A 20,003-nucleotide genomic window follows, 5' to 3' on the forward strand; every position below is an offset into this window, starting at 1 on the left:
ATCGCTCGGCATACACGTCGAGAAGACTGGCGGAAGCGATCGACGCAGGCAAAGCCGACGTAGCCCTAATGCAGGAACTCTGAATGAGATACAGAACGATCAGAGGATTGTCGGAGGAGAACTGACGCTGTAGAGCTCCGTAACGAAGCATACGAAGATCTGCAACTTCGCTGATGACGGTGTTGACCTTAGCAAGAAATCAACAAACTGGAAGAGCTGGTAGACTGTTGCACGGAGAATAAAATAAATCTGACAATCATAATCGACGCAAATGCCCACCACACGGAATGGGGATGCAGTGATACCAACCAAAGAGGTTACACAACTTCATAGTCTTGGCAGGACCAGTGATAGCGAGTAGGGGCAACAAACTAACATTTATAGGAAACGGCCGAAGGGAAATTCTACATCTGACCACGCTCTCTGAGACCACGAATACGTTACGTATAAAATGAGCATAACGCAATGACAGAGACCAAGAGTAATAAGGAACAGATACGACATGGACTGAAAACTATTCCAAGCCACTTTGAAGGACTATCGTCCTGTATTACGATAAGACAATTAAGAGATATACAACGCGTCTTACGTAAGATTAAAACGACATGGTAACCCCGTTAAAAAGAATTCTGTGTCCACTATAATCGGATCAGATTCAATTGACTGCTCAAGGCTACTTCCCCGATTGTGAATCATGTGAGATACGACTCTTACATTATTACGTCATACTAGCCTCCTTCTCTGTTTATAAGGCAGCATGCGGCTGCAGATACACACGAGAGCAAACCAAGGGTAGGAATTTGGTCAATCATTCGACGGCCTCGAGCAGTTAATCGAGATTGCTATAGCTCCTGTTAGTTTTAAAATATGTTTGCAGTGGAGGGCTTCTATAGGGCCTTACATTTACAGTAAGGAGCATAACTGATTCAACACACCTTAAATCAGAATAACTTTTTTATGAATGGACCAAACGATTTCAATTTCTCTGCAAGGCTAGAAGAATTGGTTTAGTAAATGACGTCTAAAAAATATTTTTTGAAAAAATGCATTTGGTCGGAGAATTGCAAAAAAAATAGTAAAACTTGATTTTGACTACTTTTTTAGCTGGGCCAATAACGAAAATTTAGAAGATGTGTTTGGTGCTTCGAACCATGGATATTTGGTTTTGCAGACGATGTTGATGCATGGCCGGGCTTACCCCACGAATTTCTACGCTTTGGATTATCGTGGTGTATCCACTTTTCATCGCCAGTCACGATGCGGTGCAAAAAGCCTTTTCTTTTCTGCCGTTGAAGCAGTAGTTCACACGTGAGAAAACGCCGTTCGACGTCTCTCGGCTTCAATTCATACGGTACCCAATGTCCTTGCTTCTGGATCATTCCTAAAACTTTTAAACGTTTTGAAACAGTTGACTCATCTACTTTTAATGTTTTTCCAAGTTCTACTAGCGTCTGACATCGGCCTTGATCGAGTAATTCCTCCAACTTTTCGTCTTCAAATTTTTTCGGTGCGCCAGAACGTTCTTCATCCTCAAGTTCAAAATCATTATTTTTGAAGCGTCGAAACCAGTCTCTGCATGTCGTATCCGACAAAGCATTGTCACCATAAGTCTCAACAAGAATTCTATGTGCTTCAGCTGCAGATTTCTTTTGAATAAAGTAGTGCAATAAAATTCCCCGCAAATACACTTTATTTGGCACAAAAGTAGACACATTTTCAGAACTAAGAAAAAATTACTTTGTTTACACTAAAGTGAACTACCATACACTGAAATTTAAGGTTAGATACACTACTGCCTTGCATGTGTGTTACCATTCGAAATTTCACGAACGGGGTACTGCTACTGCCATCTTTGAAGAAACAGCGAGAACTTATTCAAGGTCCTAATATAAAAGTGTAACGGGTGTTGAGACAAATTTAACGAAATGCTGTACCATAACATTTCGAGAAGTAATATCATAACTTACTAATGGATGGTAAGTATACGCGTCGTGGATAGGATCCACAGATACATTGTGCACCCGAACATCTTGACGCTTCATGTCGCGTGAATCCGTAAATGTGTTATCTTCTTCTGCCAGACCGTTTCACATTTCCTCCCGGTGCTTATTATGGAAAAAGTTTAATATCCACGGAGGAGCTACATAGTTCAATTTTATCCTGGATAGTTAACACCGCTTTCAAAAAATAAGCTTACTATGATACTAGTCTAATAACACTAATTGTGTGAAACATAGTAATCAAGGTAAAAGTCTGCTCTATCGCGAAGTATAGTTTGATTTTCCACTGAACTCTTATTTTTTGAGATAAATTCAAAAATATCCTGAAAAGTTGCTGCAAAAGTGGTGTCTCTCCGTCTTTAATGATTGTTTGAACATGTTTAAACATTCATAATGTATTAGTATTAGATATCACTGTATTCGGGAAAGTCTACAGAATCTTTTTCTGTAAAGAACAATTCAATATCTTTTATAATATCATCACAATATTTGTTTAAAGTTGAAAAATATTTCTTTTTTCGATGTCTTGTTTCTCAAGAACTGTTCGTCTAGGAGAAAAATTAATGGCAGATTCGCAATCAGCGCATAAAACTCCTATAAGTACCACCATCACAATGTAATTGTGAAACAAATTTGGTGTTGGACAGTGTTATTAAACGATACTTTAACTTATTTTTGGCACACCAAATTTTGTATATTTACTATAGAAAGATCAATATGTTGATAAATCTTCAGATCACTGTGATTATCGTGATAAATTTTGTTTTCAACATTACCATTAAATATGTAATCAACTTGTTTATTTTTATAAGTGAATAAATATTACTGTTATCGTGATTTCATTATTGAAAATGAGTATTAACTTACTTTTGTATTATCCACTGTAAATATATAATATTAAATATAATGTAATTGAATCATTGCATTTTTTAAGGACACACTTCGAAGGTCCGCTTAAGCATTAATAGATATTGTATTATAATAACAATACTAATAGCAATCGAAATGGATAGACCAGTATTTTACGGGATGTTCGAGGTACCCCATTTTATCGAGAATTGTACTTTACCGAGGTTAAAATCGCTGCGCATGTGCGAGAAATTTTGCAGAATATCTCACCACTGGTTTGAGGGCCCCTACCGTTAAACTAGCCATTACCGCCCAGATAGCCAAAATGCTCGATTCTGGGGAGGGCAGTTATGACCGTGTGGGCTCGTGGACGTTCCCTCGGCACAAGCTGCCCCGCGGCCCGTCGGTCCTGATTTCTGCAAAATTTTAAGTGCGACCTGTCCTGCATAACGACATTCGCCACATTAATGCGACCGTGCTGCCCTCTTACAATCTCGGACCTACTTAAAATTTTGCAGAAATCAGGACCGACGGGCCGAGGGGAAGCTTGTGTCGGGTTTGCGCCGAGGGAACGTTACGAGCCCTCACGGTCATAAGAGCCCTCCCTAGATTATAGCCATCGTGTGCGTTTTGCCCATTCAAGCGACGTTCGGCCCGTCTACCAGACCCCGCCACGCCGGGCTCGATATGTGCGCGAGGATCGCTTGGCTATCTGGGCGGTGTAAATTTAACTTGACCTAAGCATTCAACACACATCCGCCCGTTGATATTGAATTCTTTTACAATGTTACTTCTGTTGAAGCCCAGTACTTTCAACTTTGTCTCTGAAATTAATGCTTCGTTTCACTGTTTCAGGATGGCTGTACGATATCACAGGGAAATACGATTTGTCCTTTTACTTGGCTGGTCTCTGTATCGCACTGAGCGGAGTGCTGTTGCTTGCGATGCCTTTAATTAGCCTGTACCGTAAATGCGTGTATGGATCAAAGAAAGAAGAAACCGATAAAGAATTTTCAAGTTTGAACAGCGTTTATATTAGCCGAGGCTCGTCGAGATCGATCCAGAACGAAGGGAAACTGTAGTCGACGTAACAAAAGTGTGCTTCGTATACACTATTGATCCAACGGAATTTACGCAACAATACTTCCAGTGAAAACAAAAGGAATTGCAATCCACAGATCTACTATTCGTTTCGAATATCGCGCGACAACTCATCACTTTATCCCGCGTTCCGCTGTATAACAGTTAGGAGAGTTTTACATTGGACGTTCGTGGTTCCTTCGTAGTATAATCTAGCGAATTTCCGCGTGCGGGCTCGATCAATTAATGTGTGTTCGACGTGATCAATCCACGAAAACGTTAACGCACTCGAATTATCATCCTTTTACTACGGAAACACGTTCATGTTGAATTTCGATCGTGTAATTTCGATGTCAAACACGAAAGCGGATCTATCAGTTCGTTTACGATCTACAAGCGAATAAAATCACCAGTTCGAAATGATACTCGTGAGCCGACTTCATCTTCGGGAAGATTCTTCATCATCGTTTTCTCACGAAGAGTTTCGTTTTGGTTTTCAATCGTTGAACGTTGAAAACATTTTGAATCTCAGGATAATGATGGATGATGAATGAATGGTAAACGGCGCGGCGTCTGTTCGCACATTCAGAGAATAATAACATTTTTACGGCGCGCATCGTTTTGTCGACGTGTTTTGCCTTTCTTTAAAACGTTCCATTTCGTAAAAGTTTCCTCCGTTCGATTTAAGGGGGTACGCCATCACGTAAGTTTAAACAAAGTTTAAACGTCAGTTTTTCATATTCTCTTCGGGTAATTATTAAGCAGAATTGTAGCTAACTAAATTACCATATACTTTTATATTTCTTTAAACTACAAAATAGCGATGGTATATCATGTTACTCAGCGTGTCTAGTGTGACTTTCTAAAGCGAGTTCGAACTAGTTTAGAAATTAACAAATTGTTATGTTAACCTAATACCTACAAGAATACATAGTTCCCGATGCAGCGTACGACTTTTCAATCATTTTAGAAACTACGGAAATCACGGTTGTTCAAAGAAATACGTTGCCTTTCCTAAATAATAATACACTTCACATATTTATGAAAATGCAATTAATTCAAATGTTTGAAAAATCGTGCGCTGCATTGTACATAATCTTGCGAGGAACAATGCGTCCAAATTTCAAGTGAAACAGTTGAATAGTTTTCTTGGGTGTCGGATTAAAAAACATGGTTTGGCGAAAAACGCGTTGAAAGTTTCAAATTTACATTTACTTCACCAGCAGTAAATATTCGATCAAAATTATGAATTCGATCAAATATGACAAAAGAATTACATAATGGTATTTTCTCAAGTCGTAAATAAAATGATAAATGCTCTTGTCCCTTTACCAGATATAAAATAATGCTCTATGTAGAAATTACAAACAAATTACATAACATGACGAAGCAATGGAATATTTATTAATATTTTCAACGATGAACATGACGATAAATAATCACCAAAAGTTTCTGAAACAGTTATTTCTAAAAAACGGATATATGCTTTCTATATATTGGGTTGGCAAGAAAGTAATTTCGGTATTTTAAGGTGAAATGTGAATTTCAACGCTGACACGTCTTACAATTAGTTGTATAATGGAATTGGAATTATAACGTATATTAAAATTTCAAGAACAGTTTTGTACTCACGTGTTACTACAATATTGCTCTAAAATGATTATCGATGAAATAATATGGGTTTCGTTGAATATTTATTTCAAGAACGTGAATATATATGACGAAATAATTCTTCACCGAACAGCGTGAATTTCGCACCAACAATTTCATAAATCAGAATAGGGGTAGTTTTAACCCTCGCATACACCTAAACAAATAAATATTGTAGAAATATTCCCGATTAATATTTATCCAATTTCGTTTTCCACGTTAACTCGATAACTTATGTTTTATTCGTAACTTCAAATGTTAAACAATTGCATCAAATTACAACACAATCGTTAAGAAATAAAAGACATTTTACAACATGTAAAACAATGGGTGAATTTTTACCCTAATGGCACACATCAGTGAGAATATTATTATTATATTTCTATACTGAGTCATCATCTTATAAAGTTACGATATAGCAACTGTTGCAACTTAACACGATATTGTTACAAAGTCATAACTAGACTGCGGATTTGATGCGTTTATAACACATTAGCGATCCTTTAAAATTCGGCTCAGAAATATTATTTGTTTAAATCGTTTAAACACGTTTGTGTGCGATTAGTTTTCATATTCCTTTACCTTTACCTCAATAGAAAAACGAATGATTACTCGATTCCTTTGTTTAGTCATTTGTTGTTAAAATTTGTATTTGTATAAAGATCCACAGCCTAGTTATAACAATTTAGAATATTCACATTCGGTGTCCTTAAGTCGTGATTTGTTAGTTGACTAAAGTAAAGGAAGTTTCTCGATGAATTTCCCCTCAGTGATTGATTTCTTAACAAGATGGTGTACGCCCATAAGCATAAGTATAATCTGACATGTTGTTTGAAAAATAACGTTGAAGAAATCTGTAAATACTGTTCGATAAATGCACTATCTGTAAATCAGTGTCTGTAAACACTGTAAATACGTGTCCCATGTGATACTTGCGAGCTGTAACCTTCATCGATATAGTCTTTGAATATTTTTGTTGTTTCCGTTTCGTTAAACTGATTATTAATCGTTAATCATAATATAAATGTAGTGGTCGTGACTACGTCCATCGTTTTGCGTTCATTTCGTCTTTTCTTTCGATTGAACAAGTAACAAAATATCGAGGGTCAAGTACGGTCTTTTAATGTTCTTTAATATACATATGTACAGAATTATCCAAATTGAGTTTCAGATCTTCACATTGAAATAAAACACAAATTATTTAAGGTTTGTCTGTTTTCTTTTTTTTAACAAAAAGACTTCTTCCTGATGCGAAGTATGGAGTACAATATCATTCAAATGTCGCCGTCATTTTATGTAATTCTCCCTTACTTTCTGATCTAACTGGTCTCGTTTTCATTAACTTTCTAACTGGGGATACGAGTTAACTCGTCCTTCGTGTTTCTTGTTATCATTCAGAAGCGCTTCATTTAAATTTCGCCACTAAAAATTGCTGTATCATTATTTAAAATATTGTTCAGATTATTAAATATGGTGGTACATATCTAATCAATTACTAAACATTTAAGTATTGTATGAGGTGTTATATCAATTTTATATTCATAAGGAAAAGAAAAAAATTCATATAGAATAGAATTATTCCAGGTCGGAAGAAATGTTTAATTTTCGAGTTAAAGCAGCTCCGAGTGCAAAGGGACTCCTAGAGCCAAGGCCCAGACGGGGTCATGTACGCCATCAGGGTCCGAGTGCTCATCCCCTCCAACCAACAGGAAGGTTCCTGGTCGAGAAACGGCTCTTCGGTTCCGGGAGTAATAGCCATTTAAGAAACACTTAGTTCCCCACTATGTGTTTAAATTTCATCAAAATCGGAAAATGGAACCACTTTCTAAATATTACTAATTTCGTAATAGAAAATTATTATATATCTAGTCGAATACTAAATCTAAAAGTACAAATATAAATCTTTCAGTATATTTCTGTTTAAATTGTGCTTTGCTTAAGAGAATTAAGGCGACACGTAAGAATTATTCAATTGTTTAACATGTAAAAGCCGATGAAAAGGTGTATGGAATTAATCGACCCAACGCCAGTACAACGTTGACGACGCATGATGTCAAATTTTTCTTTGACTGGATCCTAGTTGTGAGTTTCGGGACATGGGGCGGTGGGTGGCAGGCATGCTGGCAGTAGAGGGGGGGGGGAGGTTGCGGACTCGTTAGTCAAGTCCCGAATCCCAAATCACAGGTCACAGACTATCTGTAACCATAACTCATATAGACATACAGTAGTACACGCTTAAGCATCTGCCGTTATCCCCCCCCCCCCTCCACAAACCACCCATTCCAAAAAATGGGACCTCGGACTGAGTTTCGAGCTGGTCGAGATTGAATCTTCATATCTTTATGAAGGAGTATCCTTATATGAATTTTAGCGAACAGTCGCTTAATTGTACACTACTATTACAGTAATTCTTCCATCGAAGTCCTGGGTCGCCTGTATTATCGAAGTCCGTAGTCTGTAGAATCGAGTTCTCAAACTTCTTAATTTTAATGATCGGTTTATGGGACTTTTACTAACTTATTCCTGGCGTTTCTCTGATTAAAATGATACCAAACACGATATAATTTCAACTTTATTTAGTGGTTTAATCGTCGGTGAAAGTTTTGAAGGCAACGAAGACCTGCGACAACGCGGGCCTTTGAACTGTGCCGGCGACGTCGACTGTCCGCGTCTCTTTCTTTCCCATACGCTCTTCTAAATAAAGAAGCTAAGGTTTTAGTGTTTCATGTGTCACGTGCGTATACCACTGTATATCCTGGTCAGGATAGTTCCACCTATCCAAACTCAGCATCGCTACGCGCAAACAACGAATGTAAACGAGATATTCGACTATAGAAAATTCCACTGTCCACGCGGCCCCATCTACGCCTCCCATACACTCAAGTCCATTTAAATCGTCTAATCTTTATTACGTTCTATAGTGATATTAAATATTTCACATAGGTTTAGAATTATATGTTAAAAAATTGAAATATGTACATTTATTTGCACCACTACATTGCCATTAACTGCTATGGATTAGTCTGTATATCCGTACAGTGGACCTTCCAAATACGCTTTATCCATATCCAGGGAATTCCTACGGAGTCGTCTTCCAATAGGTTCCAAATCATTATAGCATTTTTTGAACACTCGATCCACAGCTTCTCGAGCATCATCTTCCGAAACGTTTCGTACTGCAAGTACCGACTTAATAGCCTTGTCCTTGACGCAATTCTAGATAACAGATATTAAAATATATTCAATATTACATTTGTAGCGGGCAATACGAACAATGTACACTAGGATAGCATTCATTTACTCTTGAACATAACTTTTTTCAACATTTTTATTGCGGCACCCCCCAGGACTATTCCAATTAACTAAAACAAAACTTTGTCAAGTTTGAGCTCGACCAGATAACTAGAAAAACGAAAAAGTACAAGTTGTGTTGTGGATTTTGCCCCATGACTGCCCTCCCGATCGAGATACCGGGTTGAAATTTTGTATAGTACTTTTTAATTATGATGCGGCTCAAGGGCATTACTACCACTACCCACTACTTGACATAGCTTTAAAAAGAAAACAAGTGAACCTGTCGAGTGGGATTGGAACAGTGTGATGCGATGTCGCGAGCCGCGTCTAACAATAAGCGAGAGTGACCAAACGACACATACAGAGTGTCTCAAAATTCCTTCAACATCCGGAAATGGGAGGTTCCGCGGCTTTGTTAAGGAGTAATTAACGAAAAACACGGACCAATCAGAGCGCGACCTAGACGCGTGTTTTTCGTTAATCACTCCTTAATCACGAATCACGTGAATCACGAAGCCACTCAAGCGAGGGCGAAGACCCGTTACCTCGCCAGTCCGGGCTGGACCGGAATCATTTATCGTGTTCATAGAATTAAGAAATTAGAGATAAGTACGCTGGCCGAGGCATAAACCGCAAGCTGAGTGTTAGTTGTTGTTATTTGCTTCCGAATCCAGGGCCGGCTACCGACACTGACGCGACAGCTGGCGCTGCCGCGCCATCCACCTCGTCGCGGGAATAGTATTCTTTTCAATAAAATCTAGTTATACACGATTTCGCCTCTTATTTATTTCATCAACGCCTATCACGAAAACTGGTTCTCCTGAGCAACAGGGCATTGCAAAATCGGATCGTTACAGAGTCACAATATGTAGCTCTTTACAAACACATTCTATAACAATTTATGCTGCAAGTGCTACCTACCTGATGAGCTTCCTTAATGTTAAATGGAGAAGCTAGCCCTTGGACCCATGCACCAAGAAAACTACAGTGACATAGGTTGGCTGCTCTAATTTCTGTGCAAGCTACATGGTCTATGTTTTTCAGATCCAAATTATTACGGCAGTAATCAAACATATGAATCATTTCGTGACTTAAAACACCTTGGACTACTCCTTTAGACGAAGCTGTATTCTGACAGACCACAATCTAAAACAAAAAAAAAATGATTACATCACACATCTCACTTGACATGAATATTTCAAATATTTCGATTAATCTCGACCACTCAATAACAGGCAACCCCTGCAGACGCGAGAGTAACCCCAGTTATTTTCACACAGGACTAATAATTTTACTATTCCCCATCAGTAAATATTGTGGACCGATTCGATAAGCAAAACTAAATAGGATTGGCATAAGATTGTATGAAAATAAAGGACCATTGCCGTGCGTACGATTATCGCCGAAAAGTTGCCGATATTTCAACATTTTTCTGAATATAGAAATATTCAATATTATATAATATACCATAAAAAAAGTCAAGTATCGAAAAAATTGATTCTTACTTTTTTTAACAACGATGCAGTAAATTAAAAACATTTGTTTCGATAATATCTATCTACTGAATTTTTTAAAATCTGGTATCTCTACAATTTCAATACGAAATTATGCATTGTCTTCGAATGTTTGGAGATTTTCAATTTTTTTAAACATGTTTGCACACTCCGAAAAATCTGAAAAACCTATCATGTGTGCTATTAGGATCGCGTATCGTGAGGTCGAGCGTGGCCCGGCCTTGAGGCCTGTCAATACCCGGTGTCGCATAGGTTTCCGTCCTTCCGAAAACTAGACGACGTATGACAACATATATATTGAACACTTAAATTAATTTACCTGATTCAATTCTGGATCATATCCCCCGGTCACTTTCGTATCGCATACTTCACATGAGATGTGTCGGCGAAGATCAATTTCACTGGAAACATAATTCTTATATGTATACAGGGCGTTTTTTATTTATTAACAATTCAAAATTTGACACAGAGGTCCAGGTTGACTACGTCAGGGAGTTCCAATTTATTTTCCACCGACAACCGTAAGGTCCCCACCATTCAAATCTCTTCTGACTACTACATATGTACAACACAGTGTCGTCAGGTCGAGAAAATCGAGGAGAATTATATCCCCTCTCTGATGACCAGTCCAGTCTACGGCACGGGCACCGTGGTCTACGGTCTTAGTGGGGGACGTTGGAGTGTGCGCATGGTGCTGGAATGGGGTAGTGGAAGGGGAAAAAGAGGGGAATGTGAGCTCCATTTGGAGCTCAACTGGCGACACTGGTACAGCTGGCATGGCCAGAACTAGCACCAGTGTCGCCAGGTCGCCAGCAATCGAGGGGAATCAAGTACCCCCTCTCTAATGACCAGTCCGCTCTACGGCACGGGCACCATGGTCTACGGCAGGCCTGGCCAACCCAAATGGTTTCACGGGCCACTTTGATGACGCGTAAGGGTGAACGCATACTAGAGGGTCTCGAGAAGGCCGCGGAGCCTTGCTCTCCGTCTACCTGCTAGAGATTTGTTGCCGCATGGACTCCTTGCTCCCTTCCTCCAAGGCCCCTGCCTTCTCGAAACGATCCGCGGCCTTCTCGAGACCCTCTAGTATGCGCTCACCCTAACCCTTACAGCGGGCCGCACTTTAGGTAAATATGCTTTTAAAAAATGTAACACAAATACAAAATGAATAAAACTTTATTGTTATACTATGATTCAATATAATTAACTTTCGAGTCTTACTGAATGAGATATTTGTTTATCCTTTCTTTCACTTAATTTTGGTAAATCTATATTTATGTTCGACGTTGTACATCTTTTGTTAGCTGGTTCTCTAAATGGGCATCAGTTAATGAAGCATGGGATGAACTCTTCGTAAATTTCATCTTTGAAAAAAATGTTTCACGAACATATGTGGATCCAAAAGCAGTTACAACTTACAACTCGTTGCGCAAAACATCTTAAGTTGGAATATCTCTCGAATGTAATATAAGTATTGTAAAAATTAAATTTTGATGTGGACGCAAAAATTTATTTCATATCATTGTTGCACTGTAACTCAATTATATCAAAGATATCAAATATAGAACTGGAGTTCATAGTCGCACTTGCGCATTATAACAATGACACTTAATTTATTTAATATTTTTTGTATACATACAACAAGAAACAAAAGTTTCAATAGAAATATAAAATCGCCTGGCGGCCGCACAATTTAACACGGCGAGCCACATGCGGCCCGCGGGCCGCGCGTTGGCCAGGCCTGGTCTACGGTCTTACGTAAGTTTATTTATGGACACAATGAATATATACCTGTATAAACAATTTTATAATGTATGATATGTACCTGTATAGATTATTTATGTGAGGCTGATCGTAAAAAATATTAGACCCCCTCTACTCGCTAATACCATAGGGGGAATATTAAAAATAACCTTGTGCATTTTAACGAGTAGGCAAGATTAGCAAGATTAATTTGTAGATACTTAAAAGTGGAAAACATACATATATCTGTCACTTGATATGTGACTGTTGGCCGTGTCAATGACCTACCTAACGGAAACCTTTGTTGGACAGGTTGCAGCATTCACACAGATTTTTAATTCTTACTAATTAAAAAACGAAACCGGAATCACGATATTTTAATTCTTCATTTTTCTCTTACATTATCATGGAGAACCGCCCCTTACATTTCCCCCACCTGCTACCAAATACCCAATATAGCGAAGTATTACAAAAAAAACCTATTTAAACTTTAAAACATAGTAGTACTTTCGTTATCATTGTGGGAAAACTAATAAAAACTGACTTTCCAATCACACATTAACTACTATAGTTATATAATTAGAAATTCAAAAATTATTTAACTTACCATCCAGAACTTTTCAATGCAGCCAGCATAAGTTTAACCAGGGCACCTAAAATGGAATGATTCATTCATAATAGTAATAATTGAGTATCTCCAAAGCTTTAGTACGGGGAGCGCGGACACTGCTTGCGGAGCGCGAGATACAGTTGCTGAAACGAGAGGTAGAGATGATCCGCGAAATGCAGAGAGTAAACAGCGAGGAACCATCCACATCATGAAATACAGCAATGTATCCAGGTCGGCATGGTCCGATAATAGTGAACGAAGTAATGAAAGCGATGCTGAATTATTTCGACGGAAACGGCGAAACTTTCGACACATGGAAGAGACAGTAGCAGCAGACATATGTAAAATGATGTCCAACATCATAATATACCGAGCACAAATACAATTCATGTAATATAATATTTTTATTGATTTATTTCCCTTCCCTCCGGGCAGACGGCGCACAGTGGGCAATTTCGATAAAATCTCTTTTTTTGTGATATTTATTTTTTTTATTCATATCCTTGTCTCTCCCCCTCCCTCCCTCCCCCTCTCTTTCTCTCTCTCTCTCTCTACCCCTCTCTCTGTCCTCCTCTCTTTTTCCCCCTCACACTCTCTTTCTCCCACTCTCTCTCTCCCTCCCTCTCTCTCTCTCCCAATGAATACCTCAAATTGAATATAGGTGCTATAAGTCAAAAGATATAAGCAGAAACGTGCCCAAAAGGGGGCGAAAAAGTCGTTTTTGGTCACTAATTACGTCATAACTTTTGAACTAATGGACTTTTTCGAATGCGGTTTGCTCTAAACCCTTCCCAAAGAAACGCCGCGTCTAATGGTTCAAACTTTCAAACCCCAGCTTTCTACGTTTAGCCGTCCTCAATTCATGCAGTCACAAACAGACAGACAGACACGATTTTATTATTATATAGAGATAAAGATAGAGATTATCTTAATCCACAAATAATCATTCTAACAAATTACTTTTTTCACACAATCCTCAGAGTAAGAAAACTGTATTTCTTAAAAAAAAAGCTAAGCTACTGAAAAAATCAAATAATATAATCGTAAAATCAATAAAAATAAAGTTTGACTAGCTTGCGGCACTTTAAAAAATTTATCAATCATATTCAAATTTTATCCCTATTAGAACTTGACAATAAAAACGAAATTTCTTGTCCCTATGATTCGTTGCACCCTAATGTACAATCACTGCCAGAAATGTCCCACATGTTCTTTTATATCTTGTATGCTATATGCCATACGCAGAATGAACCAAAATTCGTAGTACAAATGAGGTCTGAAAGATTTAATTACAAATTAGTTTGGTAGATGTGTACCTGATGTTATGGATTTTACTAGAAACCGATATTATGATTGTTTTTGTATATCATGTAAGTGTCAGGCATTGTTCATTATCGAAATATTCACTGTAAACAATTGGATATTAATTATAAATGAAGAATCATCTTGGATTTGAAGAATTAAAACTACAGAATACGCTGCAAGTGGTTTGTCATAAATGAATTTATGGAAGCTGACTTTGTATGTGAGAGAATAGTCATCATCCTAACTAATATCTCTAAGCTAAAATAAATTGAACTGATAAGTAATAAACTGAATTTGATTAAGTTTAGAATTCTTTATTCGTCAGTATAAACTTGTTTTTTGCTCACAAGCCTTAATGATGAATACTTAATTTCTATTAACGATTTAACAGAACTAAAGATTAATAGCAATCTGTGCGTAACATTGTGTAATGTACAAGACCATTCATGGTAACGATCTGTAATGAAATCTGTAACACGAATCAGCAGCTAAGCACACATTTCAGATTGGCAATGCAATTTTGTTATTCTTAATTTTCATCTTTTGAGTGGCACCGTTTCTCTAACTTCATTCATACCACGAATTTTTTCCCATTCTGTGGATATATAATAATTCATAATGCATAAAACGGTCCAAAGCACGTATTGTCATGTAAATTTGAGTCAAAATACCATTAAAAATATCTAAAAATACTAAACAATAGTGCTTAATTTCATTTATTAAGACTATTTAAAAAAAATGTAAACTGTGTATTAGAAACAGAGTCCTTTTGAAGGCCATTGAGGCAGAAAATCAACTATACCCTCAATCAAAGGAATAAAAACATAAGTTAGAAACTGTAAAAAAACTTACTGTCTTTCACACACTTGTAGACATTCGCTTCGCAGTGAAACTTATCTAATGTTTCGCGTTCTTGGATACGAAAAATTTTATTAATCCAACTCCGAGGTTTCTGTCCTCTTCTTTCTGGATAAAGATCAGTTTCGTTTCTCAATATATCATCATTCACATTTGAAACTGTTTCCTTTTGGTTATCTTCATTTATAACAGTCATATTAATGTACACAAATATAATTTTTATGATCGACTGATAATGATATACAGTTGAAAAGTAATAAATAAATATACGATATCTTCTAATTTATAGATTGTGTTTTTATTGTTTATTCAAACTTGCAGAATCGTAGATACATTGTAAGTAATACGAACTAAATACGAACAATGTGTGAATGAATCAGAATGAATTCTCACGTGGTCGCAACCATAGATAAGTTAAATAATATAGATGAGGCTTCGTAACACTGATATCTGTGGTTGGAAGAACGCCGCATGTCACATAATTTCATTTTCGAGACAGAGATAGAGATAGAGAAGGCTGTGATCAGCTGTGATTCTCACTGATATCAGTGGTGATTCTGCTTTTGATACCACAGAATATCTTAATATAGATGGGAATACTATTTCCCAGAGCGTGTACTGAAGCAGAAGTGGGGAATACAACTTTTATTTACGCAATACATAAATGCGTATTCCGGTTTTAATTAAATTTTTTAAAACGATATCTATTTTCATTTTCTCTCATTTAAAGCTAGATAAAAATGTAAACAATATACCTTATCCAGTTTTCCCGACATATTTAGCTACTGATAGCTACTGAAATCTACACATATGTGAACACCTTTCTGTGTTTATTGTTTTGAATGTATTTTTCTACAGAATAGAAACCATTTCTTAAAACTAATCAGTTTGTGTGTAATTATAATTATAACTTTTTATTAAACAATAGAATTTTATATAAGATGTAATTTTAATGGTGTTGTGTTTTTAAAATTTTAAGGTTACGTTGTAGTGAAGAAATAAGCAAACAATCCAACTGAAAGCAATAAGTGATGTACGACCTTTGAACAATTGTACGCAGTAATAATACTTATAGTGTATTTAGTAATGTCCTTTTCTCGTCGAAGATAGTGATAGTTGATATGTAAATAAACACGTCAGCAATATCATGGCTTGTGCAAAAGATGAGGTAATAAAACAATTGTTTATTAAACCTTTGTATTCGTTTATTCATTTAGAACAATAACTATAATATACTTTCTTTTATCATTTATAGATAATAATGTTTTTTCTTATAATCTTTCTCGTAACTATGAAAAAAAGTAAATTTAAAGTTTGTAAAAATATTTGACATTCATAATAACTATTTATAAATGGGTTCAGAAACCAATAAGTGTAAGTCCATTTTTTTTCGAAAATAATATACATAGCTTGAGAAATTCTTTATAATCAACATCAGTTGCTATCAATATTTTTCGAATGTAAACAATAGATTATAGAGGTTATACATATGTTGACCACTGAATAATCAACAAAATTATTCAGAGGATAATCGGTGTAATTTAATTCTTTGTTTCTTTTATTGTTTAAGAAATAATTATATGCTGTATTTTTATAACGTAATAAGTAATTAGTATAATTATATATTAAATTGTTTCCCATATACTGCGAGTAAAATAAATTAAAATACCTTATTTCTACTATAGGAAAATGCACCTTCTTTTGATAGTGATTAGAAATATTTAACTGATAAAGAACAAAATTCATTTGAATAAAATAATAGTAAGCAAACTGTGTTATAATTTTATATGCATATTTATTAATGTGTATTTCGAAGATAACATAGAAACATAAAACATATGTCATAATATTTTAGTCTTTGTTTTTTATTTGACCAACAGCTATTTACAAGTTTTATTTTCTTTTGAACTTAAGCTTATTTGTATGCTATCTGCTATTTCTATTATTTCCATTTTCATGCTCAAAGATTTATACCGATTGGCTTCTGAACCCTTCAAATTTTTATTGTTATACAGTGAGTAGATTTAATATTTGAACATAATTTAATTTTAACTTTGTTGCGCTATAACTTCATCCGGGTTTACAGAGGAAACATATTTGATAGTATACATAAGCCTAAGTATAGGCCACATACAATAATGGGTCTAGTTAAACATTGTCCTTGAAATACCTCCTTTAACCCTTTGCGATTGGTACCACCACAGTGGCGGCATTTTAAGAGTGTTGTAAAAGTCAGCGTTGCCAGCCTGGCGGCATGATGTTATTCATGATCGTCTGACATGTGACATGGTAGACAGATCCAAATATTTGGGTCATATATTAGCTTCAACATATTCTATGTTTTTTAATATCCATATATGTGAAATCACTTAGGGAAAAATAACTCTGAAAAGCTAAATTTTCTCTATCTATTTGGTACTCCTGTCAGAGAAAAGACTCCGCACTAATCATATGGAAAATCTAGTTGGATTTTTTATATGTTGCAGCTTATGATCTACTGAACGAAAGATGTAACGGGCACAAAGCTCAATAATGGACAGTTATCAAGTTATAATCAGTCAAACATGACAAATTCGAGCTGCCGAATACTCAAATCTTGGGAAGTATTTATTTTTTGGAAAAATGTTTGAAACAAAAATAGTAGGGTTTTACAAAATCTGTTAGGTGTGTGGGGTGTCATTATTTTTGAATTTTGAATGACCTTAAAAAGGTCTGTGAACAGGAAAATGTCCGTTTCACAAAAATCTTTGCGTGTCACAGCAGAGATAAGGACCCCACGGTTCGTCACTCCCATAGTAGTTTTTTACACCAAACACTCTCTGCTGTGTGTATGTTTGCGTGCGTGTGTGTGTGGATTAATAAAAAAATGATCTTATTATGTATTACTCATTTGGATTGTGGTGTGATGGTCTCTGATTTGAGTATTCGGCAGCTCGAATTTGTCATGTTTGACTGATTATAACTCGATAACTGTCCATTATTGAGCTTTGTGCCCATTACATCTTTCGTTCAGTAGATCATAAGCTACAACATATGAAAAATCCAACTGATTTTACCGGGATAGATTTTTCATATGATTAGTGCGGGGTCCTTTGCTGATATATAGGATTAAATCATTAAGCCAGTCACTTATTTCTGGGAGCATATGTATATATCTTTCAAATGAATTCAATTATGTCTAACAAGGTAAGAACCTCAACTGTTCAACATTGATTCTAACATGCTTTTGTACAATAATAATAATTAATTGACATATAATGTATGTGAAATATTAATCGCTTGGTTACTTGGTAAATTTTAAAGATATAACCATTTAATGTTTCATACTTCTCAATGTTCAATTATGAATATAAGCCATAGAGAATAACTTGCAATGATATTTTCTAAGTCACCGAGAAATTCAGTTTTCAGTTCACCGAAAAGGAGTTCAAGGTTCGATTCCTGTTGAGTAAGCTTCTTTTTGGTAATTCTTTAACGTGTGAACATAACAAATAATACTATACTATAAACTAATGATTATAACTAATGACTATAAAAATACTTCTCAATGTTTTTGGATAACGATTTGAAATTGTACATTATTTTTTATATTATAGTGTATAATTCTCTACCTGTTAAATATCCTAAGCAAAGTACCCTACAAAGTAACACTACTTTACCTAATCAATGCCAATTATCGCAATAAAAGAAGAGGAATATTTTATTTGTGGTCGCGCGGATTTGCTTGAAATTTGGTCTTAATGCTCTTTGATATAATTAATCAAACACCTATTTCGGCATTTAAAAAAATTGAAACCCCTAAGGGGGTTTCGCTTGTTTCCTTTTAACGATATTTTGATTTAGAGTTTTTGACGTATCCAGTAACCTAGATCATAGTATCTACTTTGAATAGTGTTTAAGGGGGTAGTCTACCCTGGATTTGTAACTAGAAAATACCTAGAATATTACTAGAAAAATGGCTCGAAACATGGGTTTGCTGGTTTTCAGTTAGTGTCCTTATTTGAGCAAATTTTGGACTGGGTGAGGGCTCATTCGAAAGAGGAAGGTTCACCGCAGGGGGCTCTGGTCATGAGGTTAACGAGAATATGTTTATATCTAATAATATTAGTGTCCAAAGTAGAGTAAACATCTAGGAAAAAAAACCAGCAGATTTCAATGCATTTTTCTGTCTCCAAAAGTCTTTTTGGCTGATGGGATGACCAGAGCCCCCTGCGGTGAACCTTCCTCTTTCGAATGAGCCCTCACCCAGCCCAAAATTTGCTCAAATGAGGACACTAACTGAAAACCAGGAAACCCATGTTTTCGACCCAAAATCTAGTAAGATCCTAGTAAATAGCAAATATCTAGCAAATAACTAGAATCTTACTAGATTTTGGGTCGAAAACATGGGTTTCCTGGTTTTCAGTTAGTGTCCTCATTTGAGCAAATTTTGGGCTGGGTGAGGGCTCATTCGAAAGAGGAAGGTTCACCGCAGGGGGCTCTGGTCATCCCATCAGCCAAAAAGACTTGTGGAGACAGAAAAATGCATTGAAATCTGCTGGTTTTTTTTCCTAGATGTTTACTCTACTTTGGACACTAATATTATTAGATATAAACATATTCTCGTTAACCTCATGACCAGAGCCCCCTGCGGTGAACCTTCCTCTTTCGAATGAGCCCTCACCCAGTCCAAAATTTGCTCAAATAAGGACACTAACTGAAAACCAGCAAACCCATGTTTCGAGCCATTTTTCTAGTAATATTCTAGGTATTTTCTAGTTACAAATCCAGGGTAGACTACCCCCTTAATAATACAGAGGAGTCGGTTATAGGGTCATCATTCTCGTTCTCGTTTTCTCCAAGCGAGATCTTCTGCATAGCATTGGGCCATCATTTTCGGCAGATTTTTTGTACCCTTTAAATCTTTTCAAGAAATAACGACAGCAAAAATCGCATCTTTTATGTTAGATTTAGTCGAGCGAGATTCACCTCGCGTTACCGAATTTCTGTACGACGAACTATCCAATTTCGCCGCGGCTCCTGAGGAAGACTTCCGAAACAAGAATTAAGGGAACTGCTCCACGAAAACTCACAGCGCCCACGAAACGGACGCGAGTTCGA

General features: G+C 36.4%; 3 protein-coding genes across 24 annotated transcripts in view; 2 read left to right on the forward strand and 1 right to left on the reverse strand.

Moving 5' to 3' along the window:
- LOC143211830 (monocarboxylate transporter 9) overlaps positions 1-6,788 on the forward strand; it is a 187,298-nt gene extending 180,510 nt beyond the window's left edge. For 16 of the 18 annotated variants that reach the window (XM_076429847.1, XM_076429848.1, XM_076429852.1 and 13 more), the window contains one exon: positions 3,705-6,788. In XM_076429847.1, coding sequence (XP_076285962.1) covers positions 3,705-3,931 — 227 coding nt within the window. In that variant the 3' untranslated portion in view covers positions 3,932-6,788. The remainder of the gene's footprint in view (positions 1-3,704) is intronic. The other 2 variants (XM_076429856.1, XM_076429858.1) reach the window with 1 other exon arrangement.
- Positions 6,789-8,545: 1,757 nt separating this feature from the next.
- LOC143211835 (mitochondrial inner membrane protease ATP23 homolog) lies at positions 8,546-15,316 on the reverse strand. The gene is made up of 5 exons (XM_076429865.1): positions 14,898-15,316; positions 12,738-12,783; positions 10,707-10,788; positions 9,795-10,019; positions 8,546-8,795 (listed from the first exon to the last, which is right to left on the reverse strand). The coding sequence occupies exons 1-5, from the start codon at positions 15,097-15,099 to the stop codon at positions 8,598-8,600; spliced, it is 753 nt and encodes a 250-aa protein (XP_076285980.1). The 5' UTR covers positions 15,100-15,316; the 3' UTR covers positions 8,546-8,597.
- An 87-nt stretch (positions 15,317-15,403) lies between these two features.
- Positions 15,404-20,003, forward strand: part of LOC143211828 (KICSTOR complex protein SZT2) — a 50,863-nt gene continuing 46,263 nt past the window's right edge. For 2 of the 5 annotated variants that reach the window (XM_076429836.1, XM_076429835.1), the window contains exon 1: positions 15,404-16,071. In XM_076429836.1, coding sequence (XP_076285951.1) covers positions 16,051-16,071 — 21 coding nt within the window. In that variant the 5' untranslated portion in view covers positions 15,404-16,050. The remainder of the gene's footprint in view (positions 16,072-20,003) is intronic. The other 3 variants (XM_076429833.1, XM_076429834.1, XM_076429832.1) reach the window with 3 other exon arrangements.

Source organism: Lasioglossum baleicum, chromosome 9, assembly GCF_051020765.1.
Source record: "Lasioglossum baleicum chromosome 9, iyLasBale1, whole genome shotgun sequence".
NCBI classification, from domain to species: Eukaryota; Metazoa; Arthropoda; class Insecta; order Hymenoptera; family Halictidae; genus Lasioglossum; species Lasioglossum baleicum.

Excerpts from the sequence above, each read along its gene's own strand:
- LOC143211835 (XM_076429865.1), bottom strand. The coding sequence starts at position 15,099 with ATGACTGTTATAAATGAAGATAACCAAAAGGAAACAGTTTCAAATGTG. Across the intron at positions 10,789-12,737 it reads GCATTGAAAAGTTCTGGATG|TGAAATTGATCTTCGCCGAC; the intron begins GTAAGTTAAATA and ends TTATGTTTCCAG. Across the intron at positions 8,796-9,794 it reads ACATTAAGGAAGCTCATCAG|AATTGCGTCAAGGACAAGGC; the intron begins GTAGGTAGCACT and ends TCTGTTATCTAG.